At 47.8% G+C, this 12,610-nt stretch overlaps 1 protein-coding gene across 1 annotated transcript in view; it reads right to left on the reverse strand.

The window, feature by feature from the left end:
- Positions 1 to 12,610, reverse strand: part of DCDC2C (doublecortin domain containing 2C) — a 208,817-nt gene that overhangs the window by 171,594 nt on the left and 24,613 nt on the right. The window contains exons 3-4 of the mRNA XM_058550718.1: positions 11,219 to 11,295; positions 6,501 to 6,629 (exon numbers count right to left, since the gene is read on the reverse strand). Of these exons, the coding sequence (XP_058406701.1) occupies positions 6,501 to 6,629; positions 11,219 to 11,295 (206 nt within the window). The remainder of the gene's footprint in view (positions 1 to 6,500; positions 6,630 to 11,218; positions 11,296 to 12,610) is intronic.

The raw sequence follows: 12,610 nt of genomic DNA on the forward strand, positions 1-12,610 counted from the left end.
CAATGCTGAGCATTGTATGCACAAGACAATGAAGCAGGCATTGCCTTGAATAAAAATATGAAAAAGTCACTGCTTCCCCTAGTCCAGAAGTGGACACAAACTTAAAAAGACAAATATGAGCAGAGAAGGGCACCGTGCTGGCCCTTCCAAGAAGAGAGAGATTAAACTCAACTGTAGGCTTCACAAAAGTGGGAGAATTTGCAGCGGGGTTTGAAGGGTGGGTGGGATTCCCTCATGTGAAGATGGCACGAAGCCATCTGGGGTAGCGGGAGGGGTCTGCGCAAAAAGCCAGAACACAGGGGGCTGCCTGCCCTACAGGATGAAACACAAACATAGACCTGGAATGTTGAGTTCTAGAACCTGGAATTCTAGGGAGAGGGATTTATCAGCAATTTAGCCAGTGACTGGAGATTTCCATGAGAGAGGGGGAGAGGAGCTGTGTGTTAGCAACAGTACACTGACCGTTGTGGATGGGCTGTGACAAAGCAAAGGCCTCACCCATGAGAGGAGACAGAGCAACTGCCAGGTGTATGCTGCAGCCACAAATTGGAGCAGCAAGCGCAGGAGTGGGAAGGAGAACCCACAGAATTCATCCCCCCCCACCCCACCCCACCGCCCCACCCACCCCCCGTCAGTCACTCCCAAACCCTGGGCGTCTCTGATTACCTGGGAGGCTGCTAATGCACAGGGGACCAGGCCCACCCTCCCGGCTTCTGATTCGTGAGTCTGGGAGGGGCCTGAGCGCTCATTCCTAACAAGTGCCAGCTGATGCCCATGCTGCTGCTCCCGGGCCCAATTGAGAACTGCTGCCTTGGATCAACGCTGGAGAAGCGACGGAAAGAGAACATCAAGATAGGAGAGGTGAGATGCCACCCGAGAGCCGGTGCTGGGACAGGGAGCGCAAGGTGTGAGGTGAAAAGCAAAGCTTGGAGTTCTGTTCTTCTCCTGCCATTGCCTTGGGCCAGTCAGTGCCTGTCCCCCCCGGAGGGCTCGGACAACGGGGGAAGTGTCCCCAGGAGTAGGTCAGGGAGGCGCAGCAGACGCCCTCAGCAGATGCGCTCAGCAGGCGAGGGGCCGAGGGAGACGACAGGACTGACCAGCTGCGGCCATGAGGAGAGCACCTCTGCCCAGAGCCAGGCCCCGGGCTGGACGGTGGGGCTCCAACAAGTGGGGTGTCCAGAAGATCCCCCCAGAAGCAGAAGTGTTGGACAGATGGACCAAGAATTTAACATAAACATGAAAATGTTCTAAAAGAAATAAGAGAAATAAAATACTATATTACAAAAAAAAAAAGTAAAAAAAAAGAAATAAGAGAAATAGAGAAATACAAATTACTGTTTGGAAGATAAAATTGAGGAACTCCCCCAGAAGGAAGCAGAGAATGATAAGAAACAGAATATATAGAAGTTAAGAAATAAGGATAAGTAGAAGTGCCAACATTCAGACAATAAGAATCCACAAAACAAGTTAAAATAGAAGTGGAAAGGAAGAAATATGTGTAGAAATAATGACGACTAGTTTCACAGAACTAAAGAAAGAGGAAGACCTCACATTGAAAGAGTCCATAGATGACAAAAAAAAGTGCAGAGAGAACAGTGAGGTTCTAGTACATGCTCAACAAATACGGATGGAAATGAAAATTGAGGGTGGAAATAATTGTATTTCAAAGACTCAAAGAATTTCTCAGGGATGGCTCATCACCTTTTCCTTCCAGCGGGTGACTTGGACAGAACCCAGCACAGTGGAACTCGGGGCAGTTGACCCTCTTCCATCCTCACTTTCCTCCAGCCACATAACCACCTGTCCTTTCTTGGAACACATCTGGCTCTCATGTCCAGGCATTTCCATTAACACTGCGTTTTCCCACACAGGCCTGGGACCAGGGTGAGGCAAGCGAGGTGTAAATCTGGGGAGGTGCCCACCCTCAAGGGCGTGCCAATGCCTCACTCATCTCCTCCCTGGTCCAGCCCTGCCCCGACTTCTGCTCATCCTCCATTCTTAGAGCAAACATCTCTTCTTCTAGGGGTATGCTTAGACTGGGCTCCACCCCTGTGTGCACCCTCTCATACACACCCTGCCCCCACTGTAATTACCAATTGGAAGTTCTGTTTTCTCTGCTGGGCCACCAGCTCAGTGGGGGTGAGCAGAAGAGGCTGGGTCTCCAGTGCGCAGCACTGTGCCCACCTCGAAACCAGCCCCCAATAAATGCCTACTAGAAGTACGTTTTTCCAACACCAAGATCAGCAATAACCCCTCACACAGAGACCCAGGCAATTTTACTGAAAGATTTCTCTGGATTATATATCTCATACCGAAAGTTCAAAACTAGCCAATAAATCAACTAATTTTAATACCACTGAGAATTTGGCTAAGTTTCCAACTGACACAAGAAAAAGGTGCAGTGGAAACCTCCACTGAACCATATTAACATTATCTAACAAATGATAAATACAGATAAACACAAATGACTTTTCAAATGTCTGTTGAATATTAGCTGTAGATTCTGTTCAAAGGTAGCGTATACATTGATTAAAAAAAACTGTTATGTGCATATTATATCACTCTTTCACGATTACTATTTCTACTTTGTAAGCATTTCTTTTATTTCCAAGCTCTGCACTTTTTCTAAACGCAACCAGAAAGAACTAATTTAAGTCCAGGAAAAAAAAGAAACAAGCCTATTGATCTAACATCCTATTTTCCCTCTAAATCTCCTATTTCCTTGCTTACTTCTGTATGAGGATATTCCCTCTCACTTTCACCACCACCATTTTATACATGAAAGTTATGATTAATTCCACTATTGTTTCTGGCTTCTTCCAAAAACATACACAAGTCTACCTGTTCCACACCATTGTCTTTATTTAAGAATAAAACACTACTATTTATAACTGCATTCCGGAAGCATTTGGGCCTTTACAGAACTGATTTTTATACATCTACCTTCCCTGGTGCATTTAGGTCCCCCTTGGTATTCACCGTCCTTGCTGGGTTAATGACCCAGCCCAAACGTCCCAACACGCTATGTCCTACTCACAAGTGGATGCATCAGTTTTCATTGTTGGTGTCACAACTGCGGACAGTAAATCAATCTTTTATGCTTTAATTTACCCCTGAGAGAGTTAGTCGACAAGCAAGTGAAACAGGAGTAAATGTTTTGGTCTTCCAGCCCAATGCCCGCCACCTGGGGACCATCACTGTCCAGAAAAATGGTCCTTCTAACACTCGGCATCGGACCACATTTCCTTACTTTTCAGCTTTAAAGACTTGTGTCTTCCCTATGCTTTCTCAACTCACTCCCACTGCAAGACTTTGGGCCTCCTCATCGCCCCGGCAGCGCTCCCAATATCCAGGTCTTAACCTGGCCCCCTGCAGCCTCTCAGCCTTCCAGCTCCCCACTGCTCCCTCCCTCTGATCCACTCCAACGGCCAGTCCCCTGGTCTGAGACCCTACTGTCCCTGACTCCACTCCACAGCCAGCTCTGTCTCCACGTGCCTTCACCTTAAACCCCTGCTGACACACGGAACCAAACTTCTCCCCTGCTGTCCTTCCCCACACTCGGCCCATGGACGAGTCCATCCACCTGCCTTCTCCCTCTCACCCTGGGCTGCCAGGGATCAGAGCACACACAGTCCTGCAGGTTGGTCTGGCTGGGCCCTCCAGGCTGTTTGTCAATCCCCTCATTCCACGTCCCTCTAGTCCCTGTCGCTGCCCCGGTTCTCCTTTCCATTCACAAAAGACAACCTTCTTTCCACCCGCCCCCAGGTCACACTGCCTTCCATCTGCTCAGAACTTTGTTCCAACTGTTCTACACTCTCCTTCGTCTTCACCACCCCCTGTCCCCTGGGGCTTTACCCTCAGGGGAAAAATGTGCTCAAGTGTCTCCCACATTCGTTGATAAGAAAGTATTTTCCTGGAGCCTCCCCAAGCAGTGATCCTGTGTCTCCTGTATCCGTCCTCTCTCTTCCTTTTACAGCCACACCCCCCCACACACACACTCTCGCCTTCCTTCCCCGCCCTTCACTCAAGCCCTGCCCACACAGCCTGGCTTCCACCTCCAAGCGCTCGGGCCACCTGCTCAGTGCAGTCCTGAGAGCCGTTCCCGTCCTCATCTCACTCGTCTGCGGCATTTGTTGGCATTCTTGTCCCTAGAAGCATTTCTGCCCTGCTCCCACCTTCTGGACTGCCTATCTCCCCACTGGCCATGCGTGTGCACCCTCCTCTGTGGACTCCCTTTTCTCCTGCTCCAAACTCGACTCGCAAGAGTTCTGCCCAAGCCAGCTCTAGGGTCCAGGACTGGGAACAGGCAGAGGGCCAGGTACTCCATCGCCACAGAGCACGGTGCCAAGGAGAATTCAAAAACCCAGCTATGGAGTTGGGCTCAAGCACCAAATAGCCCAACGAGGCACCAACAGGCCAGAGAGAAAGAGGGACTCCAAGCCTCAGGGCCACAAAGGAAGCGCAAACGGGAGCCAGGAGAGATTCTCCAGGGCCCACTCAGAGGAAAGCAGGGGCCTCGTACAGGACGCCTAAAGCCTCACCTGTGGGTAGGAAGGGGGCCATAAAAGAACTGATTAGAAGATGACTATTGTCTTTGTTTTAAACAATTTGATGCTTCTGCCTTCTTGTGAAAAACTTGATCTGGCTACATGGGACCCACATTCCCACCAGGTGACAAGGAGCTCATTGAAGCTCCCACAGCATCTGAGCTGTGCCCCTGCTCTGGGCCGGCTCCCAGGAGGGTCTCGTCCACACGCACAGTTCCACTCACTAGCCACTGAGTTAACAAATCACAAATCTAAAACTCACAGCCCAGACTTGGAGGTCCCACAGGCGTGTCATACCTGACTTCTTCAATCCTTCATCACATCCAAACCTGTATTGTGTTCACCACCTCAGAAAAGAACCTCATCGGTTCAGTTTCTCAAATCAGAAATCCCGTGGAGTCCCCTCTCCTCTATAGCCAAATAGTTACTAAGACTTATCATGTCAACCTCTTAAGCACCTCTTTCCACCCCCAAGGTCACCTCGCCTCTCTCCACCCCATGGTCACCTCGCCTGTCTCCACCCCATGGTCACCTCGCCTCTCTCCAATCCCATGGTCACCTCACCTCTCTCCAATCCCATGGTCACCTCGCCTGTCTCCATCCCATGGTCACCTCTCCTCTCTCCAATCCCATGGTCACCTCACCTCTCTCCACCCCATGGTCACCTCACCTCTCTCCAATCCCATAGTCACCTCGCCTCTCTCCACCCCATGGTCACCTCGCCTCTCTCCAATCCCATGGTCACCTCGCCTCTCTCTACCCCATTGTCACCTCGCCTCTCTCCACCCCACCTTCCAATCCATCGTCATGACTGGCATGGTGAGCTTTCTCCACACAAACAGGACCCAGTGCCTACAAGACAGCAAAGTCTTGCCTGGCCTGCCTGACGTTCATGGTCTGGATCCCTGACAGTTGTTCCAGCCTCAAGTCTAGCTACCTCCCTCACAATAATGCTGAGCTGTGTATAACAAGCAGTGTCGGATCCCCCCCAAAACGCTGTCCTTATTCACCATCATAATCGTCAGCCCTCACCATACACCAGGCACTATTTAAGTACTTCACACATACCACAACTCTTGGAAGGAGGTACTATTATTATTTCCAATTTTCCAGATGAAGGAACAGGCCTCAAGAAGTTAAGCATGTAGCAGTTAAGTGCGCGCGCTCCGCTACTGGCGGCCCAGGTTCGGATCCTGGCCCACAGCGACGCACCGCTTCTCCGGCCATGCTGAGGCCGCGTCCCGCATACAGAAACTAGAAGGATGTGCAACTATGACATACAACTATCTACTGGGGCTTTAGGGGAACAAAAAAGGAGGAGGATTGGCAATAGATGTTAGCTCAGGGCCGGTCTTCCTCAGCAAAAAGAGGAGGATTGGCATGGATGTTAGCTCAGGGCTGATCTTCCTCACAAAAAAAAAAAAAAGAAAGTTAAGCATGTCCCTGAGGTGACCAGGACACAGGTGGTGGAGACCAGGTTTGGCTCCAGGCGACACTAATGGCCACTGCACCATGCTGCCTCCTTCATACAGGGACTTCATCTCCCCGCTAATCAGCCAAGTCAGGGTTCAGACTCGGGCTCCCCATGTGGCTTCCCCTGACTTCTCCAGACCGACCGCGAGGCCTCAGCACACCAACGGCAGCGGCTAACTAAACGTTCATTGTTGGCCCACCAGGAGCGGCTTAGTGGGCACGCCTCTGTCTGTTAGGCTGTGCTCACCACACCTAACACATGGTAGAGGGTCAACGATCTTTGTTGAGTGAATACATGAAAGAAACTGGTTAAAATAAGTATGGCACAAAGACTGGAGAAATACTGTCAGCTTTGAAGAAGCAAAATCAGAGTTTGCAATGCCTCGTTTCCGCCCTGGCTGCTCCAGGCCGGGCATTCCCACAGCAAAGCACAACTCGAACTGCGGTGCCCCGTCTCCCGCAGACAAGAGAGCTCCTTACTTCCGAACACCTCCGAGGGGGAAGACCTTTTCTCCAATCGTGGCCAGCACGCTATTCCACTCCGTCAGGCTGAATTTGGGTATAATAATTTTTACAGGAGGAATAAATAATCTTCCATTTGTGAAAACACTGTAAGAATAGAAACAAAAGCATTAACTAGTACCTGAAATTTGAGGAGAAAACACTGAAAATTCAAAGAAAGATGTGTAATTATAGGATGTAAAATCCATGCAGTGCACTGAGCAGCCCTGGTAGTACACACCCCGCCCCAGAGGACCGTTCTGAGCTGCAGGGGATGCTGAAACCTGTGACGTCACAGTAACGTTGGGGAAACATCCTCTCACAGAATATAAGGTCCCAGATGAACAGAACAAAACTCTACTTTTTAAAAAATATGCCTCCACTATGGTGGGTAAAATGGAAGAAAATTGAGTCCATTGGGAAAACAAAGGGGGAAATTTTGCCTTTAAAAACGCAATTTTTCCCTTCCCGTGGAGCCAAGATAGCATCCCAAAGGAAAGAATGTGTAGTCTTCTGAAAAGATAATAGAAACAATTGGTTTCACTCTTGCAGTTGTAAGGCAGCTTCACTGTGATCTCAGCGGGTTTATTTTATTGCTTCTGTGTGCAGGCGGAGGGGTGGTGAGGGGGACAGGGGGGAGGGATCTGCTACAAAATCCAATGCAAAGTTACTAGTTCTCTGGTGGTAACAAGGTCCTGCCACTTGGTCAAAGCCACGCGGCAACAGTTTCAAACTCTTGTGACTCATATTAAAATAAGGTAAAACACAAGGCTTATTCCTCTAAGTCTAAAAGTAATGAATAATATTTAACAATAGAGGAGCTCAACTTTACAATTCTGGTTTTCAATTTTTTACATTATTATTTATCGTCATTGTGGTTTTATTCTTGCTGTTTTTCCTGAAATGCAAATAATGTAAAATTGGAGAAATACATCTCTTTTTTTTTTTTCAGAGTAAATATAAATTTTAATTTAACGTGTTTGTGCACCATAAAAAGACTTGGTTTTCTCTACTAAGGCTCTGTGGCAAGAGGCTTCCCATCAACCCAGAGTCCTATTTACTAGTCCCACTAGTAAAATCATGTGGATTTTCTCCCTAGAAAGGAATGTTCTGTGCAAGTGATAGCCCAATTCATCCATGTGATTTTACTAGTACAATCAAGATTTGTACAATGTTTCCATCTGTTGGTTTTCCTAAATGGTGTATACCAAAAGTCTTTCCAAACCTAGATTGCTACTAACAATAAAATAAATAAATGTTTAAACAAGGTCATGTTGTATTTTTGTCTAAATTTTTAAAGATATTTAATACATATTCTTATTCTGAGTGTGGGGAAATAGGCACACTGTTATGGACTGAACTGTGTCCCCCCTAAAGTTTTCACAGCCCTAGCAGACTAATTCATACACACACACACACACACACACACACACACACACACAGTTGACATAGCTAAAAGTGAGCACAAGCCTACCGAAGGGCAAGTCGCTAATATAGATCAACGACATGTACGGGACCCATAATCACAGACCCAGTCCTTCCATTCCATGAAATCCAATCCATGGAAATGGGACAGAGATTTACATGTAAAGATATTTCTCATGGGAGTATTTATTTAAAAAAAATATAAAAACAACCTAAACATGCAAGTATGGAGGAATGGTTAAATAAATTATGGCATAGCCATACAATAATGAATTATGCAGCCATTTAAAATTATTTATGCAGAATTTGTATTTACAGGGGAAAAATGGACAAATATAATTAATACCTTAAAAACATACAACTGCAGGTACAGAGGGAACACTAAAAGTAAATGAACCTCCAAGTTAATAGTAGCTGACTCTGAGGAGTGGGGTAATGAGTGATTTTTATGTTATTCTTCCACTTTTCTAGATTTCCACATTTCTTATAATAAGCATGTAAATATGGAGAAAACTACCTATAAGAATTTTTTTTAATTTTCAAAGACAAAGGAAAGAAATGCTGTCTCCAATTTATAAATTAGGAAATTGCAAGTTCAGAGGGAGTGATGGACTTAACACGTCTCCAGAAGTTTGCTGGTTGAGTTGAAGAGTGAACTAGCCCCCTCTTGCTGTGCCAGATTTAGGTCTGCACTGTTCAGCTGTCAGACAGTCCATCTCCCACCTGACCTTCCGAGTGGGTGGATAACCAGCACCATCTAAAAGACCCAAGAACAGTCTCCCTGGAAAATCTGTGAGGACAGGTAATGGATGGGCAGGAGCCCCCAGTCACAAAGCAAAAGCTCACTGTTGTTAGATTATGGTACACCCAAATTTTGGAATACTATGTAGCCATTTTTAAAAGCACAGCTTATCTATATGTGCTGATAAAGAACCATCTCCGAAGTAAACTGTGTGGTGAAAATAAAGGAAGATACACAACAGTGTATGCAGTACACATACGCCTCTAAGAACTTGAATATGCAGAGCTTGTCTTACAAGGATACTCCAGAAACTCTTAACCGTGGTTCCTCTGCAGAAATTACTAGAGAACTGGGATAGAAAGTGGGAAGAAGACTTACTTTTAATTTATACATTTTAAAACTACATATTTACCATGAGCATAAACTACTCTGGCCATAAAAAAATGGTTAATTTTAAAAAATAACTTTGAAGTAAGAGAAGTTAAAGGCATAAAACTACTTTGTCAATGCCCCTAATGTGCCAGTTAATTTTTTAATAGGAAACATTTTAAGTAGGATGTATTTTAAATTCTTTACATAGGAAATATTTTTAAATTTTTTAAATAGGAAACAGCACATGGATCTAGGAACGGATTTTAGCCAGGTGACTGGATGATGATGACGACGGCCACCATTTACTCAACATTCCCCACATTAAATAGCTTAGTCAGTGACAGAACCAGGACCTAAACCTGAGCCTCATCCTCCGAGCTGGTGACTTCAAACGCTCCTGGTCATGACCAGCTAGATTCTGAGGAGACCCAGTCAGGGGCATCAACAGCTGACTTCTGCAGAACACACGCTCAGCAAGCCACCCACTCCCCCCACCTTGGCCCCCCGTTTACAAGGAAGGGTCAGAACCCCTTTCTCCCTCGAACATCAAGGCCTCTGAAAGCTGTCATAATAACCATTTTCTGTTTTTATAGTTACAAGGTCTCCAAGCAAACATGATCTGGTCTTTTCTTTGTAGAGAAGACCCTGTGTTTGGATGGATATTTGGGTCCATCTAGTTGAATGGAGCCTATGCTGCCAGAGTAAATGGTTTATGATAGAAAAAAATGTCTGTCAAGATAAGTGAGAATCATGGATGTCTTGGGTCATGCCAAAAACAATGTAGCTTTAGGGATGTGTCTTTGCCAGGAAGGATCCATGAGCTCCTCCATAATGTTCCCTGAGATTTCCATACATTCTTCAGAAAGAGATGTCCTTCAAGAAATTTAGAAATACTATCTTTCATTATTTCCAAACAGCTCTCATATTTGTAAAAGGCACCTAGTATGTTTAAATGTCTCCCTTGCAGAAGCTTAAGGAAAGGTATCAAAGAAATGATCGCTGAGGTTCTGAGGATAAGTGAAAGGAGCAGAGTTTAGCTAATAAACAGGTTTCCTTCATCCTTCTGCTTCCCAGTCTGGGGCTCTGCCGGGTCTAGCAGGGCTTGTCTAGCCACGTGGGCCTCCATCCCTTTGCTGGTCAGCATGAGAGTGAAGGGCAACTCATCAGGAATGTAGCCAATGTGATTCCGGTTAGCAAAGGTTGGGCCTGGACACTGCTGCTGGTGTCCGTCTGACACTGAGACCCCCAATTCCGGAAACTCACTGAGAGTCTTTCCAAAGAGAGTAGGACATGGTAAAAGGGAGGTGCTATCCTGAACTTCACATCAGGGATTTTAATCCCAAAAATATTAAAACATCACAATATAAGAAGGATTCGGGAGAAGAGCCGCCGTTTGGAGAATTCCTACCCAGGGACAAGTGCTGGGCCGGGCTTCTGGGAAATGTTACCGGTTAACCCGACCACACCATGCAGGTGGATGTGATCAGTCCTGTTTTACAAACTAGGAAGCCAGTTCAGAGAGATGAAGTGCGTGCAGTTCACAAAGCCGGTAAGAGGAAAAGCAGGATTTGAACCAATGTTTTGAGTCAGTGTGCTCTCTTTCTACTACCCCCAAAATATAGGGCAGATTGGCCCACAAAGCAGCCTGGATCCACTGGACATATTCACGGGGGCACCTCCACGCCTAGTGCCATCAGTGCTCCAGGGCAGCCGGGACATCCCGGGCCTCAGGCTGCACTTTTCTAGGACATGCTGTAACCTACAGCCTGTGACAGTAAGAGCTCATGGTGGGAAAAATAACTGCTAAATTTGCTTTCAACATCCAGCAGCTGCAACTGCTAGATTAAAAAAAAATTAAAAGCCTAAGACTGACATGTGTGTTCCCACAGCCATGTAACCTGTAAACAACGGTGCAGCAGCTGGATGGCTTCCCAAAATCAAGGTTCAAGAGGGAAAGAGTATAGAGCACCTGCAAGGCTGGGTCCTACAGAAGGTGTCCCCAGAAGAAGAATTAGCTCAGAGAGAGGGGAAGAGGGGGCAGAGGAAGAGGGGGAGGGGAGGAGGAGGGAGGGAGGAGGTAAAGGAGAGTCTGTCAGGCTGAGCGTTATCTTGAAAGAGCCCCGGAGCTGTGACTTCTCACACAGGACTCTGTACTCACTTTATATGTCGGGAGGTACGATGATATGTTTGCCACCTGGAAGGCACATTTATATCACAATGTACCACCGGTTTGATCTGAAAAAAGAAAAAACAAAAACCTCAGAATTCAGTTCAAACTAATAAACACTTGTTCAACACCCACGGTATGCACCACACCACCCCAGAACCTAAGTAAAGGTGGGGGCCTTGGTAATAGGACACACGGGGAGACCCAGGAGGGGTGCACGGAATGCTGGATTCCATGCTAGTTGGTGGACAGGATTCCAGCCAGGACAATGCCCGGGGATGGGGATCGGAGGGCTGTGTATTCCAAGTGGACGGCAAGCTCCACGTGTGGAGGTGCAGAGTGCAAGGGGGTTACAGTGGTCCATGAGGGCTCAGAGAGACAGGCTGGATGGTTCTGCTAAGGATGCACCTGGCGACTCGTCCAGCAAGCATCGATGGTCTACTCCCCAGGGACACGGCTTGGCCAAATTGTGGGCCCCAAGAATGGATGGGCAGCTGCTAATTCAGGCCGTGAGGTTGGAGCCAGAACGTCCTGGCAGCAGGTGAGAACACCTTCCAGTGCTTTCTGACCTTTCTCTTCTCTTTTCTGTGAGTCCACCTGAGGGGCCGAGCTGCCTCTGGGGCCTCACTCAGCTTCAACCTCACGTCCACTGGGGCCCAGACACTCAGGCAGGAGAAGAGTCTGAGACCTGCCACCGGTGGGTGAGCAAAGTCTCTCTTCCTCATGGTCCTATTGTTTAAGAGAGCACAGAAAAGCAGTCTTCCCTGCCTGCCTCATTTTGCCCTCTGCCACTCCACACATTCCACATTACATCCCAGTCGGCCACCTGGTCCACTGGCCAGTCCACACACAGGCCCTGGGCCTTTGCTGCAGGATGCCTTGGCTCAGGCTCCTCCCAGCAGGAAGCCCTACCCCACCAGCCCCTCCCCCCACCTATCTGCTCACCACCCCTCCAAGGCCATCTCTAAATCAACAGAACCCAGCATCCTTTTCAGCACGCCCTAATTAGAACTCACTCAGTGTCCCTCACACCACAGGCCGCTCCTCCTGCAGGATTGCTCCCCGCTGCACTGTGACCTCGGGGCAGAGATGCACTCAGAGGCCATCCTACCTCACACAAGGCCACCAGAAGGCCTGACCTGGACCCCACCTCCAGGGGCTTCTTCTTCTGCTGATCCTCCCATCCCCCTCCCAGGCTGGGCCCCAAGCTCCCTTCGGACCCCGCCCAACATGAAGCTCACAGAAGGCATTTGAGCTGCTCGGTATCAAAAGTCTTTGCTGTGGCTCAGAGTTCAGGTCTGACTCATGTCTCTCCCTCACTCCCTGGCTCCTGGACCTCATCTCCGCCTGGAGCCTGCTGCCTGCTCATGCTCTGACTCCAAC

The sequence above is a fragment of the Diceros bicornis genome, chromosome 12, assembly GCF_020826845.1.
Source record: "Diceros bicornis minor isolate mBicDic1 chromosome 12, mDicBic1.mat.cur, whole genome shotgun sequence".
NCBI classification, from domain to species: domain Eukaryota; kingdom Metazoa; phylum Chordata; class Mammalia; order Perissodactyla; family Rhinocerotidae; genus Diceros; species Diceros bicornis.